This window comes from Protopterus annectens, chromosome 15.part0 (genome assembly GCF_019279795.1).
Source record: "Protopterus annectens isolate FY-2018-M chromosome 15.part0, PAN1.0, whole genome shotgun sequence".
Lineage (NCBI taxonomy): Eukaryota > Metazoa > Chordata > Ceratodontiformes > Protopteridae > Protopterus > Protopterus annectens.
In genome coordinates, this window is record NC_056749.1 from 599,726,021 (window position 1) to 599,744,623 (window position 18,603).

At 39.8% G+C, this 18,603-nt stretch overlaps 1 protein-coding gene across 2 annotated transcripts in view; it reads right to left on the reverse strand.

The window, feature by feature from the left end:
* LOC122789943 (arf-GAP with Rho-GAP domain, ANK repeat and PH domain-containing protein 1-like) overlaps positions 1 to 18,603 on the reverse strand; it is a 1,460,469-nt gene that overhangs the window by 66,585 nt on the left and 1,375,281 nt on the right. For both annotated transcript variants that reach the window (XM_044057421.1, XM_044057422.1), the window contains one exon: positions 468 to 573. In XM_044057421.1, coding sequence (XP_043913356.1) covers positions 468 to 573 — 106 coding nt within the window. The remainder of the gene's footprint in view (positions 1 to 467; positions 574 to 18,603) is intronic.

Below are 18,603 nucleotides of genomic sequence, written 5' to 3' on the forward strand. Positions count from 1 at the left end.
TAAAAAAGGCATTGCAGAGACAGAATGCCAAAGAGTAGATAGGAATATGTTAGCATAAAATAAATATGACAATACGGTAATGATAAGAGTGGCATAACATATTCAAACACCAGGAAGCTGCTAGTGGGCTAACCCTCCCCTATTAGTTCATTTTATATGTGGTAGTATGACACACAGGACTAAGGCTATGAGCTGCCACTGGGCATTATCCTATAGCACTGGATTCAATTTCCTGAGTATCGATTTGCCTACTGTGACTTTTATCAGGTTACTTAACTAGACAGTGCTCAAGCTCAACCCTGAAAAGAGGCACTTGTGCCTACTGGGTTTACACGGTTAACAAATTAAAACTATACATTTCATGGACACCATATGCAGGTAAGAAATTTTACCTAGAAACCATATACATATACACCATAAACCAAGCTCTAAAATTTTAAATAGATGGGAAAATGCATTAAAATTACTGATGGAAGTGCCTCAAGACAGCCTTCAGCAATGCACGACTACTAGAGGTCATCTTTTCCAGCAGCTTCTGATAACATTGGATTCTTATCTGGGAATCTGGCAAGCCTGCAAGATAGAAAATGAATTGAAACACCATTAATGTAATACTGATATCTCTGTGAAGAAAATAACTTTTGTACATCTTCATATAGTTTGTGTGTGTGTGTGTATATATACATGCATATATATATATATACACACACACACACACACACACACACACACACACATTTATCTTGATCTTACATTTGTGTGTTAATGTAGAATAACATCACATTTCTGGACTACTATACTATATATATTGCTTATCCCCACTCTACCTTTGTCATAAAAAAACTATCAGTATAACTATGTCACCAAACATTTATTACCATTTAACCTGCATAGCTGTGTAAATCTGACTGTAGTTCATCAGAAATTGAATCTTTGGAGACAATCATGTTGTAACAAAACAGGTTTCATTCTACAAACAGGATAGCAACAGCTTGAGAACCATAAAAGCAAATCTGAACATTGCAAACTAATATCTAGCTTAAATACACACATAGAAAATACAAAACCAGTTCTTCAGCTTAAGTGGTTCTTCTGGGATATTCTCCAATTACAATTCACACTTCTTAGCTGACTGTTACATTATTCAATAAACTTTCTTTTCACCGTCTAAATTACAGCTCAGAATGTCACACTTCTGGAAACTTCTCTGTTTTGGAATTTATTTCTTATTCTCTAACATCCACTAAAGTCCCTTATACCTGACATTATTATATGAAAACTAAACATGTCATAAAGCAAGGTCATAGCATAATAGTGGCCTATTCATCTGTCTCTACAAACGTTTCTAGCTACATTTTTAGTCATGCAATGTCTGACATTAAGTTATGGTCACAATGCAGCCTAACAAACAAAACATGGCTATGCATCCTTTTCTCAAGCTGCAGTATGATACCTAAAATAATTTCACAGAACACAATTATATTTCTCTCCTAGCCTGCATTGAAGCAATGCCTGAAATAATTCTACTTGAAGAAATCCATCCTGACAAGTCTGCTTTAGCACTGTTTAACAAAGCTGGACATAATTTACAGAAACCACAGAATTCCCTACACTCTGTTCCTAACAGGAACATGAAAATAATAATCCATCTAAAACACTCCCACTAACCCTAATCATAAATACAGTGAAAAATCATACCAAGGACTACATATACAATTATATTTAAAAAAATATATATTTTTTTGAATTATATAAAACAGGATTGCTACAAAAACCCATGAATAACAACCCCATAAGAACCTGACTATGCAAAAACAATTAAGTGTATTCCCTACTGTAAAATCATAGCATGTATTCTAGAAAGCACAAAATAACAATTAAACACTTAATAATAAATATAAAACAACACCTATTCCCCATAGGAAGTGACACAAAAATGACATCTAAAAAATTATATTCTAACTGAAATAAATCCCACTCCATTTAGAAAAGAACTGGCCATTCAAATTAAAAAAGAAAAACACTTAAAAAAGCACTTACTGAATACTAAATAAACTGAAAATTAATCTCCACTCCCGAAAGGAAACAAAGTTTACATTTATACATCAAAACCATTTCATTTAAACATTCCTATCTGTGCCTTCATCCAGTCAGCATAGCCAATGCCAGTTAGATGTGCAATGCATTAAAAACTACTGTTCTCGTGTGTACTTTTCACTTACCTTTCACCTCCAGTAATCATCTTGAAATAATGAGATCAATTCCAATAAACTTGCTCTCACTGTAAGTGACCACATACTCTGAGAGCAGGTCTATTGGAATCTGGTGCCCGTTATAAGCCTGTTTATCTGGGCAGACTTGCACTGACAGCAATTCTTTCAGAATCTGGTCCATTTCATAAAGTAATGTTCAGATCCTGCATGACACATGGGGACGTCTATAAAGCTAGATAACTCTTTTATGGACAGGTTCTCCAAACACCAAAACATTTAAATGATCCCTTGTATGTTCCACTTCAATTCACAAATACAAAAAACACCTGATCCCTAATGTCATCGGGTCCCAGTGCATACAACAAATTGCAACATTTTATATATATTTATATATATATATATATATATATATATATATATATATATATATATATATATATATATATATATATATATATATATATATATATATATATATATATATATATATACACACACACACACACACACACACACACACACACAGTCAGTGGATATAAAAAGTGTACACACCCCCGTTAAAATGTCAGGTTTTTGTGATATAAAAAAATGAGACCACAATAAATCATTTCAAAACCTTTCCCACCTTTAATGTGACCTATAACCTGTTCATTTCAATTGAAAAAAAAACACATCTGTTAGGGATATAAATATAAAAAATAAAAAAATGTACAATAAGCTGGTTGCACATCCTTAAACTAATACTTTGTTGAAGCACCTTTTAAATATAAAAAAATGTACAATAAGCTGGTTGCACACCCTTAAACTAATACTTTGTTGAAGCACCTTTTGATTTAATTACAGCATTCAGTCTTCTTTGGTAGGAGTCTATCAGCATGGTACGTCTTGACTTGGCAATATTTGCCCACTGCTTCAGCCTTTGTTGGCACAGTTGAGCATTAAATTTTCTAAAACATTAGTATATTTGCAACAACATGATGAAATGGTTTATGTATGATGCATATTACACTGTTTAGATATCTGCAATATGTTATTTATTATATTTGAAATCTATTATATAAGTTGTGGTTGGAACATACTAAAAATGTATTTATTTTGCTAAAGTGTTAGGTTACTTTAAATCACTTGGTTTCTATTAATTATTTAATTGGAGGGGAAAAGGTTGCAAGCAATGATTGGTTTAACAGTGTTTAAAATGTTTTGTCTCATGATATAATTTTATGTCTGATGAAGTGCAGGAGTACTATGCGAAAGTGCTTACATGTCTTTTACTAAATAAATCATTTGGTTTTATGCCGTGCGTGTCCTTTGCCTGCTTGGAATTCTTGCACTTTTATAAACTGGTTTATTTTTAACATTCATTCCACTGACTTGTAATTACTCCTGAAAGATGAGGTGTATCTGAACTGATAGTAATAATTCTGCAGTTTAACTGTCTTCTGTAAAGGTGGTATTCTTTTAGCCAGCTGAGGAGGGATAGGAGTGAATGGCTTATAGCAGCTCAGCTATTTAGGGAAGAGGCTGCTAATGAAGTCCTGCTACAAGAGCTTCATATAGGTGACTAAGGAACATAGGGAACATGAGTCTGTCAAGGACTGCACTCATTCTAACTGGAAGTGATGGTCCAAAATGGCAGGTACTGCCCTGTGCTTTCTGATCTACATGGGGTGTTAGGAACATTCAAAACTGAATGCCAGTGAACACAATTGCTTTTGCTTCTCTTCCAGTTCCAGAGAATTCCGGGTGTCAAATGTGCTGATAGGGGATGGAGAGGCTTGATGGCTATGATGAAGGAGTATACCCCCCAAATTATTTTAAAATACATAAATAAATAAATGCATACATCAATAAATTAAGTGATGTGCTTTTTAAACCGTTCTTTGGGCATATTAATCACTACTGTCCTAGTGTGTTCATGTAAAATAAACTAGCTAAGAAATGGTTTAAAAGTATCAAAACTGTAATTTAAGCAGTGACTTGGTGATACCTCTGTGAGGTTATCAGCTGTTACCCTACTTTATTTTTATATTCTTTTATGTATTTTTATGTTTCCCGTTACTACTGTTTATTGATGCTTATTGTGTTCTTATTTTATTCAACAAATTTCCTCACTGGCAGCTTGATTTTAAGCTGGGCTGTGAAGTGACAAGACTGACCGTGAAGAACATCTATCAAGCAGAGATTTCCTACAATAAACTGGAGTTTCCGTTTAGGGAAATTTTGTAGGCAGTTAACCAACCAGCTGCTCTCTTTTGATGGTGAAAACACTGTGCAGCCCAGCCTGTCTGGTCACCAGAAGAGCCTTATTTAGTTTTGAACTGGAGTATGCTGCTTGTTTTATCCACTAAAAAATTGCCTCCATTAGGTCCCTCTTCCTCCTGCTGAACCAAAGAGTGGTGTAGTACATCCTCCTACTCCATTAACTTCTTCTTAGCTGATGTTCAATATTCTCAGTTTTGATGAGTTCACTACTGTTTTTTCTGTTTAGCAAATGCCACCTTGCAGGCTGAATCTATGTTCTTTGAAGCCGGAAGTGACCAGTTTTGATGCACTGGGCCCACTAATCTATCAATTTTTGTTATTTCTTTGAAGGGTGGCATTTTTACTTTAGCCCTGATAAAGGCTTTGGTTATCGTAACCCTGAAGAAACAATCTTTAGATCTCAATTATTTAAACCAGGGAAAGGTAGTGAGAAAGTTAGTGGACTTATGGATTCTTTTCAGTCAAAGCTTCATACTCACCAAAGTACTGAAACTGCCCTCATAAGAGTGGTTATTGGCCTCCTAATGGGAAGAGACCAAGGTAATTACAGACCTATCAGCCTTTCAAACCTTATCTGCAAAGTCATGAAATGAATTGTAACTGACGTCAAACAATAATTTCAACAATGCTGTTAGACTTGACCACTAACAGTCTGGTTTTGTGAAGGGTAGATCCTAACTTTTTAATTTGATAAATTTTTTGAAAGAGTTACAGAGACTGTAGATGGTGGCCATGCAGTGCATATGGCATATTTTGACTTGGTTAAGGGCTCTGATGCTATTCCCCATGCAAGCATCATACAAAAGCTAAATGCTTTACAAATTGACCCATACATGGAAAGATGGACAGAAAAATGGCAGAAGGACAGAACCAACACAATGCATGTTGCAAGTACCTCATCAGAAAATAGGAAAGTAACCAACAGTGTTCTTCAGGGCTCAGTCCTGAGATCTCTCCTTTATGGTATTTACTTCTCACATCTCCAGGCAGAGAGCAATAACCTCTGGTTAAAATAGTTTGCTGATGACTGCAAACTGGGGGTTGTTTTCAAGTCTCCCAATGACACCTAAACCATCTGTTTTGGGGTCTATATTACAACGTCGAACTTGTAGAAGTTCGAACGTTGTAATATCAAACCTAAAAGTCTGAAATCCACAAATAGCGAAGCCGTGGCACACCGGGGCCATTTTTGTGACTTTGCTATTTCCTCCATTGCGGTGTGATCTCGGAGTTGGTATAGTTAAGTAGGGGGGTGTGGGGGGCACAGCCCCCCCATGTTGGGGTGTGTGTGGGGGGGAAGCCCCCTGTTTAAGTTTAAGGTTTAATTTTTTTTGTCACGGAACAGCTATTTTTTTCCCTGGGGAAAAAAAAAATCGCTGTTCTCTATTTTCATTATTATTGGGTTTCGGACTTTACGGTTTGATATTACAATGTTCGAACTTCTGTTAGTTCAACGTGATATAGACCCTTCATTATGAACTAGCCTTAGCAAACCTTCGGTTTACAAAAATGAGCTCAAGGTAAATGCTAAAAAATGTAGTATCATCGCATTTGGTAGACACCCTCCCAACATACTGTCTAGACAACACACTCCTACAAGATGACAATGTAGTTAGGGACCTAAGTACTTGGATTGATAGCTCCTCTCCTTTGACTGTCATCTCACAATGGTTGGTCAGGAAATCCTTTTATTTAGCCCAGCTAATTGCCAATGGAATATTAACAAAGTTCAAAGAGGTAATCATTCCTTTATACTCAGCATCAATAAAGCCAATTATCAAGTAAAGTACTCCAGTTGGGATGTAGCTCACTAAACATATCAAACAATTAGAATGACCTCAAATGTTTCTAACCAAAAAGATCAGAGGCTTAAAGTCTCTGAGCTACCAAGAGAGGCTGGAAGCCCTATCCCTTTATTCATTGTCTTACCGAATTTTGAAGGGAGATCTCTGTCTCACTTACCACACTAGAAGAGACCCAATTGTCCTGGATCACTTGTTTATCTGGAAGTCTGATATCTCCACGAATACTAGAAACAGAGACCTAAATCTTCATCAGCAGGTAAACAAAAACAAGATGGATGGAGAAGATTATAACCAGGCATCTCCCAAACCTCTGGAATAAACTTCCACTGCATGTTAAGCATTGCAGTTCACTTTCTTCCTTTACTTATAGACTAAATGTCTGGATAGATATCCACAAATTTACTCCAGGAATGACCAGAATGGCCCCCATGAAGAAAGAAAGTCCTGCTGGAGGGAGGATACTGGGAAAGTATAGTTGTGTGCACTTGCCATAAATGTAGATGTTCGAGTGTATTTCACTGTTGCAGTCATCGCTTATGGGTTATCCCTGCTGGGTAGCCCTCGGCCGGCCCAAGTACCAGAGTAAAAGTTTTCCTCCTGTGTTGGCTGTTCTGTGAGTGTGGCTGATGTTAGGTTGTCAGGGCTATAAAGGGAGACAGCCATTACATCAGTTTTTCTTGCCCCCAAAGGTCGTGGAGCCCCAGAGAAGAGATATACAATATTTAAGAAAAATGGGGTAGGTGGGAGGAAAACAGAACTGCAACAGTGAATACACTTGAACATCTAGATTTATGGTAAGTGTACACAACTGTACTATGTTCTTTGTGTTTCATTGTTGCAGTCATCACTTGTGGGAAGAATCCCAAAGCAGAGGGGGTGGGTGGAGGAAAGTTGTACAATTATGGGGATGCTGGCATGCCGTGCAGGACTGCAGATGCAAATCCTGCCATGGTTTTGGAGAAAGCAGCCAGCTGGTATTGCTTGGTGAAAGTGTGGATAGATGTCCAAGTAGCAGCTTCCAGAATTTCCTTGGTAGGACCCCCCCCTCAGAAAAGGTGTGGAGGTAGAGGCTGCTCTTGTGGAATGGGATCTGACAGTTTTGGGAGGACTCTTTCCATGGAAGGTATAGCAGAAATGTGTACAATGAGAGATCCATTTGGAAATGGTCTGCTTCGTAATGGGTTTCCCCTCTGCCCCAGGGGCAAATGAAACTAGGACTTGCTCAGTTTTCCTGACTGATTTGGTCCTGACAAGGTAAAATCTCATCTGCCTGTGCACATCCAAGGTATGCAGAATTCTCTCGGTAGGTAAGTGTATGGCCTAGTTGATGGTTACATCAGAGACCACCTTGGGCTGAAGAAGGGGTTGGTTCTTAGATAGACCCTGTCCACATGGTAGATGATGAAGGGATCAGTGGCCATATGAGCCTGGAGCTTAGATACCCTCCTAACAGAAGTGATTGCTCTCCAAAGAGCAGTCTTCCAAGAGAGGTATTTGAGGTCTGCTGAGCAAGCTGGCTCAAAAGAGGAGTGTCAGCTTTTCCAGGACAAAGTTTAGATCCCAAGCTGGTGCAGGAGGCCTTCTTGGCAGTCTGATGTGAGCCACACCTCTGAGAAACTGCTTCAAGAGGCACTAGGAGAATAAAGGCTGATCTGCCTGGACAGAGGCTAGGATAGCTGAGGCATGAATCTTGATAGAGGAGTAAGACAAACCCTTATGGAGGAGCTCTGCCAGGTAGTCCAGAACCAGAGGCAAAGAGGCTTTAGTGCTGGTGGTGTTCCTAGTGGACCAACAGCAGGTGAATCTCTTCCATTTAGAGGAATAAGATTTTCTGGTGCTGGGTCTGTGAGCCTCCTCAATAATGTCTAACACCTGATTGCTGAGGGCTGCAGTATTAACTGTCTTTGAGGAATCAGCCATGCTGTTAACTAGAGTGTGGCAAGGCCTGGATGCAAGAGCTTCCCTCCCTGTTGTGTGAGAAGGTCTGTGGTGGAAGGTAGGGTAAAGGGAGGATACATGCTCATACTGAGGAGCATGGGGTACCAGTGCTGCCTTGGCCAGTCTGGGGAAATCAGGATAGCCCTTGGTTCTTCTTCTCTGATCTTGAGTAGAACCCTGGGTATCAGAGGAAATGGGAGAAAGGCATACACAAACAGGCTGCCTCAGTGGAAAGAGAGGGCATCCATCCTCCAGGCTTCTGGGTGAAACTGTCTTGAGAAGAACTTGGCCAGTTGATGGTTCTTATGGCTTGCAAAAAGGTCTATGTCTGGCTCCCCCAGATATAAGTGATCTGTATGAAGGTCTGCCTGTGTTAACTGCCACTCGTGGGGGTCCATGATCTATCTGCTTAAGTGACCTGCAAGGGTGTTTTGCTTCCCTGGGAGGTACAGAGCTAAGAGATGCAGTCCTAGATTTGATGCTGACTGCCAGATTTCCATGGCAAAGTGACACAGGGGGTAGAAATGAGTGTCCCCCTTGTTTGTTGATGTACCACATGACAGTGGTGTTGTCTGTCCTGATTAGGGGTACCCCTAATAACAGATGCTCTTGAAAGGTTAGGATAGCTCTGTGCACTGCCAGCAATTCTTTCAAATTGATGTGTAGACCTAGAACTTTCTGTTCCCAAAAGGCCTGGGTTTGCAGAGTTCCACTGTGGGCTCCCCAGGCAATGTCTGAGGCATCCATGGTCAAGGTCTGCTTGAGTGGGTGAAGGACAAAAGGAAGTCCCTTTTTTAGGGAGCAAGCCTGGGCCCACTAGAGGAGTTCCTTCTTTAAGCAAAGAATTAGTGGTAGTTGGTGCTCCAGAGACTGGGAGTGTTGGCACTAGAGATTCCTTAGGTGCCACTGCAGTTTCCGCATATGCAATCTGGCAAGGGGTACCAGCAGGATGCAGGAGGCTATGTAGCCCAGGGCTTGTAATATTTGCTTGGCTGTGAGGTGGGTCTTTTGCGCCAGCTGGTGGAAGTAGGACTGCAGAAAGGTCTGCTTCTGGGGGGAGGAAGGTCATTTGCTTGGATGTGTCTAGCAGAGTGCCCAGGAAGGTAATCCTTCATATGGGTAGCAGCTGGGACTTTTCCATGTTTATGGTGAACCTCAGTGAGGTCAGTATGGTCTGCACAAAGGAGAAGTCCTGTAGGAGCTTTTCCTTGGTTTCTGCCTGAATGAGGCAGTCGTCTAGATAGGAGTACATGTGTATGACTCTCTGTCTGCAGTAAGTAATGACTGGAGCCAAACACTGTGTAAAGACTCTGGGAGCAGTGGATAAGCCAAAGGGCAGTGCAGAGAAATGAAAGTGTTGGGACTCTGCTCTGAACCTTAGGTAACTCCTGCAGGACTCTCTGATAGGAATATGCAGGTAGGCATCCTTCAGGTCTAGGGTCACTAGCCAGGCTTGTGGTAGGAGCATAGGCAGTAATTTTTGTATTGTCAATATTTTGAATTTTGGAACCAGAAGGGACAGATTTAGGGTAGAGAGGTCTAGGATAGGGCACCGTGCGCCCTCTTTTCTGGGTAGCAGGAACAGCCTTGAGTAAAATTCCTTCCCGGTCTGTTCCTTGAGCATGGGTTCTACAGCACCCTGGGCGTAAAATTTTTGGATCTGGCGAATAGCTTCTGCTGTCTGGTTAGCAAGCACATATGGGCAATCTGATCTCCCTGTTTTTTCTTTGAAATAGAATCTGTACCCTCTGGTAACAATTTTCAGGACCCATAGAGCTCAGGTGATGGCCTGTCTGTTTTCTAGGAACAGGGAAAGTCTTCTTCCTAGCTTGTCTGGAGACCAGGGGGGCTGAGGGGAGGAAAGGGAGTCATTGTGATTCTCTGGTGAAGGAAGTGGGCTTAGAACTCCCCTGTCTTGGAGGGGCTGTGGACCACTGCCTAGTTCTTTGCTGGCTGTGTGCCTGCGGCCTAGGGGGTCTGTCTCTGCATAACTTTCTCTGTATTGGCTTAGCCTGAGAGGGGAAAGGACCATTGCTTGGTAGGGAAGTTTCTGCTGAACCGGGGAGGCTGTACCTGCAAAAAGTCCTTGACAGTCTGACAGTCTGCATGGATTTGGCTTTGTCCTCCATTTTCTTGATGACTTCCTCAGCCTTGGGGCCAAACAACTGCTTTTTATCCAAAGAGGCATCTAAAAGTTTGGATTTTACCTGGTCAGGCAAAGGTTGCTCCCTTAACAAGATGTGCCTTCTGATAACCGATCCTGTAGCTGCAGCCCTGGTAGAGGCTTCCAAGGCATCATAACAACAATGTAAGGAATGCTTTGCTACCTGAGAGCTAAACTGTATGAGGTCTGTTAATTCTCTGGTAGTGTTAGTGTCAGGCAAGGCAGATATTTTCTGTTTAATGAGTTTGAGCTCATTTTGCTGGAATTTGATCATATGAAATTGACAGTTTAATGCCCTAACAGCTAAAGTGGCTGAGATATAAACCTTTTTACCCATCCTGTCTAGAGCTCTGCTTTCTTTGTCAGTAGGGATGGGGATTTTAGAAGAACTAGCTCTAGCTCCCTTAGGGCCCTGAGTAATTACTTCAAGGTCTGCAGTACGGTTTTTAAACAGGTATTTGTGAGAGTCTTGCATGCTGTAGTATCTATCAGGTTTTCTGGGTGCAGGAGGGAGAGAATCTGGAGATAGGGCTGATTCTAGAAAAACATACTCTACTACATCCAGGATAGGAGGAATGGCCAGAGGCTTATGCTGAGGCAGATCTAGACATTCCCCCGAGTCTCTTTTTAGACTGGGGGTAGTCCTGGGCCTCCCACTGAAAATATTCTTTGAGAATGTTTAGAGTTTCCCTGAAAGAAATGTCCTCAGGGGAGAAGCAATGGGAATGGGATCATCAGCATCAGAGTCCTTGAATGCTGCTAAGGGCTGGTCTTCCATGTCTGACTCCTCCAGATCTGAATCCACTGATTCCTGGTCCGTGAGGACCTCTGGGGGGTGTCTCTTTTTCTTTTGGCTGGTGTGGGAGGGGGATGTTGGCTAGCCCTGATCAGAGTCATCAGGTCCTCTGCCATTCTGAGAAGTTGCTGTGATTGAGGGGCTGGCTGGCTAGTAGCAGGTCGATGGCTGAGGCCCTGTGGAGGGATCTTTTTGGGGGTAGATTTTGGTTTTGGCCTAGCTGGTTCAGTAGCCTTATACAGAGTTAATTTGACCGGCGGCGTTGTCATCAGTCTAATCCTGACTTCGGATGTCAGTGGGGTCTCTACAGAAGCCGGTGCCTGAAAAGTGGCTCCAGACCCAACTGCATGAGGAATAAATGACATCTCAGCAGAAGGAGGTTGATCCAGTGGTGAACCAGACTCCGAATGAGTCTCGGTAGAGGCTTGCAGCAAATCATTGGCTGTCGTCAGGGGCTGTGAAGGTGCCTCAGGAGTTCAGCTGTAACCTTGCTTTGAGAAAGGATGGATGGTAGTCCGGGATTGTCAGAGGGTCTAACTTTTGGAGGCCTATCCTTGTCTTTGTCTTTTTTCTTCTTAGGAAAGTCAGTAACTGCCTGAGAGACTGACGCCATTTCGCATTGCTGAAAGACTGACTAAAATACTTTGTTATAATATCAGCTCTTCTATTTATAGTAAGAGCATTAAAGAAGGCACAGAACCGACACCCTGGAACGTCGTGGTCTGGGCCTAAACATGTGATGCAGAGAGAATGGAAGTATCTGTGTGGGATCTGCTTTCCACAGCTGAGACAGTTATTAACTTTCTTTGACATAGGTTTAAGGCAAGAAAATATTCCCCAACGGGGTACTTAGCTTTAGACTGTTGTCTTCACTCTGGCAACGGCTGACCAACGCACTTGCAAAACTGCTTCTGCTTCAGGCTCCACGGCAAGAAAGACTGATGTAATGGAATTGTCTGTCTCCCTTTATAGCCATGATGACCTGACATCAGCCACACTCACAGAACAGCTGACGGAGGAGGGAAACCTTTACTCTGGTACTTGGGCTGGCCGAGGGCTACCCAGCAGGGATAACCCACAAGTGATGACTGCAACAGTGAAGCATGAAGAACATAGTGAGAATGACCATGAGACTCAGTGGCCTTGGAGTATCTGTGAGTGTAATCTTGTGTGTCAACTGTCAAGTAAACATCATTAAGTCCATCCCCAGTTCATGCTACAAAACATTGAAGAGTGTCAAATTTTGCTTTATTATCTTTTCTTCAATTCTAATCAACTGTTTTTTAATCTGTTCACTTTCCTTTGTCATCTCAACTGCCTTATCCTGAATCTCACACTGCCTGCTGATCATTCAGAAAAATCGATTGCCTCCACTGCATCCACTTCCTAACTATACTGCAGGACAAACCTGTTGTATTCAACAGTTCCTTCCTTCTGGCTTCCAAACTATTTGAGACTTCTGCTGCAACATTTAACCTTGGCATTATTGTTTGATCCCTACTCACCAGTCATGAAGACTTTGCCGTGAACCTGTCTTCTGAAGAAGCTGGTAATGAACGTTTACTTTGGGTACTTGATCTATGCGAAAATCCTTTATTGTATCTACAGTGTATTTCTGGGATTCTGACTAATCGAGAATTTAATACTAACCAACCTAAATTCATGAAATGTTTTAGAGACTTGGAAAACAAAATGTATAAATATAAAAGGCTGCAGTGGCAGCGCTTACATCTCCAAGCCTCTTTACAACATAAGGTTATTCCAAGAGGACTGCGCATCTTGAATATGACAAGTTATGGGGACCAATATCCAGAATTGTTATGTAGATGGCAGGAACTCAACCTACAGTTCAGTGCCGGCTATATGCAGTTGTTAATTAACTTTTTTACTCCCATAGAACATGATTTAAAGAATGAAATCATGCGTATTGAAAAGGATATCTCTAGGTTCATAGGTTCATAGGTTCATACTAGGCTATCTGCCCGAGGGCATTTACAAGCCTAGCCCATAGTTTTGTGGCTTACGCCACCCCTTTGGTATGGGGAACTATACCCATTATTTTGCTGTGCCTCTGTTGAGCAGTGACACTGAGGTAATCCCTGGGGTATATCTGCGATCTCCCATCCATTGGTCAAGATTTCTCTTGAACAAGGCCAGCGAGGTGCTCTGCCTCACATATACCGGATTTTATTCCACAGCATAGGGAGTCTTTGGGTGATGAATCTATCCCTCCAGCTGGCCCTATTAATAGCGTTTAAGTCTCCTTGTGGCTCTGACGGATCTAGATTTTTGAGGTGAAGCATATTCATCAAATCTGGGTTTGACATGGCCTTGTATGTTAGGCAAAGGTCACCTCTGAGACTGAATAGAGCTGGAGTTCTTTCAGTCGGGCAGCATAGGACAGATGTTTGAGACCCTTTATCCTTTTGGTGAGGAACTTTTGTGGCCTCTCCAGCTGCTGCAAGTGTCGTTTTTCATCTGATTTAACAGGTGATAAACTAGAACATTTGCAAGAGAATATCCTTTCTTATGACAAGAGGCTTCAAATTACTAAAATAAAAAAACTGCAGAGAGATCTACAAGATTTTCGTAACCAACACGTCTTTTCCTGGCCAAGAGAACAACCAGGAAGTAATGTTAGAGAAACAGCTGATCGTACACATCATCCTTTAAATAGTGGCTTTACACTAAGAGATGTAGTGAATACTACGTATTTGTCAATGGTTGTTAACCAAACAGTGAATGATTTACCGGCACTGAATAGTGCAGAGCAAAACACACCTCTACAAAAGGATATGAACAACACAACGTGTCTGCCATTAACCGTTAACCCTGTTGAGTCCACCGAGCTACTGGCACTGAATAGTGCGGAACATGCTTTATCTTCAGAACTAGCTCCTAGTACTTCCTGTATCACCTCAATGACGGCACCTGTTCAAATTAATAACACACAAGTTATCTCCTCTAAAGAACCTTTTTTAGAGAGAACAGGAAAAGCAGACTTTACACTCATGAATCCACTGCCCTTCAAGAACAGGTTGAGGAGTGTTACGAGAAAGGGCAGATCCGAGAGAGTGAACAGCATGGAAAGGAACACACCCACAACAAAGAGACGTCATTTCTGAATGAAGATTTGGTTTTTAACTTATCTTCCTTTGTTTTAACTAATGAACAAATTCAGCTCCTAAACAAAGGCTTGTCCTTTATTCCAGCTAGAAGGGCTGAGCATGCTGAACTGTTAAACGACTTGCATTTGCTGGGAAGAAATTTATCTTTAAAATGTATTTTTAACAATGACAACAATATTGCCAATGCTGCTTTTTCTTTCAAAAGACCTAGCACATTTATACCTATTATTGATCCAACAGTACAAACATTTATTGATGTATGTGAAAACGAATTTAGGTCTTTGTTTGATAAGGGTACTGGACTTGGTTTTTGTAATATGTCTCAAAGTGACTTTAATGCCTTAAATGCACTAAAAGAACTACATTCTATTGACATTAAACCTGCGGACAAAGGCAATGGTATTGTTATCTTGGATAGAGAGGTTTATATTAATCAAATGAAGTTATTGTTGCAAGATACCAACACTTACAGATGCATATCCAAACAAATTGTTAATGGGATTATGGAGAAAGTTTCTTTTCTTGTATTTGATCTTTTCATGACAGGCTTAATAGATGAGGGCTTATTTAAGTATTTTAACACACCATATCCTGTCATTCCTAGAATATATGGACTACCTAAAATACACAATAATAGTGTTCCCCCACCTATGAGACCTATTGTCTCTGGTGGTGGTTGATGTACTGAAGCTCTATCTATCTAAGTTGAAAACAGGTTACATCCTTTTTTTGGAAGAATGTCATACTATTTTAAGAGATACTAAAAGTTTTTTGGAATGACTTTATAATAGGATTCAGACAATGGACAGTGACTATATGTTTGTGACCTTGGATATAGTCTCTTTTTACGTCTATTCCCAATGATTGGGGCATTGAGATGGTTAGAGATTTTCTTAATGGGCAGAGATGTCTTACAAATGATGACGTAAAACTTATATGTAGTTTATTGGAAATCATTCTTGAAAATAATGTATTTCTTTTTGAAGGAGACTATTTTCTACAGAAGGTTGGCGTGGCTATGGGCACAGCTTGTGCAAATAGCTACGCCAACTTAACTCTGAACCAGTGGGAACAAACAACTATCCTAGCTCCCAATAATGATCTGAGTGACCACATTGCATGGTATGTTCATTTCATGGATGATGTCTTTATGCTTTGGAAAGGAAACAATATGGAACTAGAGGAATTGATTAATTTTATGAATAGGAGTACTAACTTTCTTAAATTCAGTTATAAATGCTCTACAACTGAAACAGATTTTTTAGATGTGCTCCTTACCAAATCCGATTTGAATCAGGTCCATAGTAGTATTTATAAAAAAACAACAAGAAAGAATGCATTACTACATAGAAATAGTATGCATCCTAGGCATATAGCCCATAATGTACTTAAAGGACAAGTCTACAGGGCACTTAGATTGCATAATTATAATTCAGAGGCTCATAATGCCCTGAATAAGCTTTAACAAGATTTTTTTGCAGAGGGGTTACTCTGAAAAAGAAATAAATACCACTATAACTGAACCATGGAGACTTAAGGATAATAGATGTAAACCATACTTCAAAGATATGGCTGTAAATGAATGCACTGCCCAAGAGGCAGATGCACGTTTAAATAGTTACCCTAGGATTATTTTTCAGTTCTCCAGTGACATCAATGAATATTGCAATATTCACCATTGGGAGAAAGTGAAACAGAGGGAGCTCATTCTTTGAATTTGGCGCCGTCGCTGAACATAGCTTCAGGTAGTGTTGAGTTAGGTGAAGTGAGAAGACAACAGCGTATAGATGAACCGAGTCTTTATACACCACCGCCCAACCAACAAGCCTTGAAGCAAGCTGAGGAAGCAGAAAGGACAGGTGCTATCCAACGCACCTCAGTAACCATGAACACTAACATTGGTGCCCCTTTTCCGATAAAACAAGGCAGATTCAACAGGGGAAGGTCGTCAAGCAGGGGACCAAGAAAAAGGAAATACTCACAAGACAGGTATGGGCAGCAGAAAAGAAGTGTGAATTGACTGGACTTGTCTTTAATCATTCTGATATTGTTCTATCTAATTCAGATTTGTCCTTGTTGAATAAAGGGCTGAATTTCATACCAGCGCAGCCCAGCAGGTTAAATGAAACGTTAATTGACTTGAGACTCTTTGCAAGAAGGGTAGCATTGAAGCTGTTTTTCTCTGACAAGAAGAGAGTTGATGAAACTGAAAACCATAATAATTTTAATGACTTTAAGAACAAAAGCATTTTTTCACCACCATTACCAGCTATGGTAGAATGTTTTATAAGAGCATGTGACAATGATTTCTATGAGATATACTCATCAAGGAAATTTAAAAATAGATATTGTAATTTAAATAAAGATGAGCAGGAATCATTATATAATTTAAAGCACAATGAAAATATTTTAGTTACCACGGCTGACAAGGAGGGGTGTAGTGCTATTAAATAGAACAGAATACATTGAAAATATAGAATCTTCCTCAGAAAAACAAATAGTTATAGTGAACTAACTATTGAGAAAGTCAATAAAATAATTAATGATATCAGGGATAATCTATATGATTTATTGATGTGTCGCCAGATAAGCAGAGAAATGCATGATTTTTATGCATTAAAGAACCAACTATACCGAGACTGAAAGGTCTGCCTAAGATACACAAAGAAGAGAGACCTATACCAATGAGACCTATAGTCTCTGGAAGGAACTGGGCAACTTATAATATTTCCATCTTTTAGAAAAATGCTCAGACCATTAGTAGATAGAGTACCTACTATATTAAGAGATACACAAAATCTGCTGACTGACATAGACATGATACCATTTAATCAGATATCACAAAATGGGATATATTTAGTGACACTAGATATTTGCAACTTGTTTACTTGCATACCCAACGAATATGGTTTGCAAGCAATCCGTGATATCATGTTGGCCCACAGTGAGTTCTCTAAGGATAGACAAATTCTTGTATCTCAGTTACTTGATCTGGTCTTATATAATAATCTTTTCATTTTAATAATCATTATTATTTACAAACATGGGGTGTCGAATGGGCACCCCATGTGCTAACTCTTACGCAAATTTGGTCCTATACTTCTGGGAGAAGACATGGTTATTTGAAAATGAATGGATGAGGAAAGTTATTTTTTACAGAAGATTCGTTGATGATGTGGTATTGGTTTGGAAGGGGACTGTAGATGAGTTAAAATTGTTTGTTGAATTTTTAGAATCAACAACAGACTTTTTAAGGTTTACATATGAATACTCACAAGATAAAATCAGCTATTTGGATGTGAGTTTATACTTTGATGAAAATAGGAAACTGGCTTCTCGAATCTTCAGAAAGAACTGTTGGAAAAATAATGTTTTAGAATACACTAGTATGCATCCTAGACACACCTTTGCAGGTATAGTGAAAGGACAATTTACAAGACTGACCAAATTGTGTAAAGATCCTTGTATATTAACAGAGGAAGTAGATTTCATGACCCAGATGTTCTTAGAGAGAGGCTATGGACCAAACTTGATCAATGAAATAAGGAATGTTACCATACCGATTGAATTAAATGATAGCCTGATAGATACAATGAGGAGAGAAATAGGTAGAACGCAAAAGGTAACCAGCAAGAGAGGTCACATAGTAAAATATAATAATGAATATGCTGATAAAGACAGAGTCACTTATCTAATGAAATACACTAATGATAATGAGCACATCAGGAATATCATTTCAAAGAATTGGAACATCCTAACTCTGGCAGAAGATATTAGATTAGTAGTTGGTGAGAAACCAACCTTTATATTTAAAACATGCGACAATCTGAAAGAAATTTTTTCTAGAACATTAGATATCAGAACTGTCAGAACCTATGATATGGTAGGCACTTTTCCCTGCAAGAAGTGTAACATGTGTAAATTTATAAATCACATTCAGAACTATAGACATCCAAAGGGCTACTTTGAGTTTAAACCAAAGATATATGCTGACTGCAATAGCAGTAATTTAATATATATGGCGAATTGCACCTTTTGTGACGCCTTTTATATTGGACAGACTAAAAGAAGAATGAAGGAGCGTATTTATAACCACAGCTATGATATACGCAAGAGAGTTGAGATTAATGCTTTAGCGAAGCATGTTATTAATAATCCTACCCATGAGTTTAAATTTAGAGTGCTTCAATTAGTGGAGACCAACAAAAGATTAGGAGATAATGTAAACCGACTATTAGAGACTGAGCTGAACTGGATTTTTAAAACAGGAGCTCATAAAGAACCAGGACTGAATAAC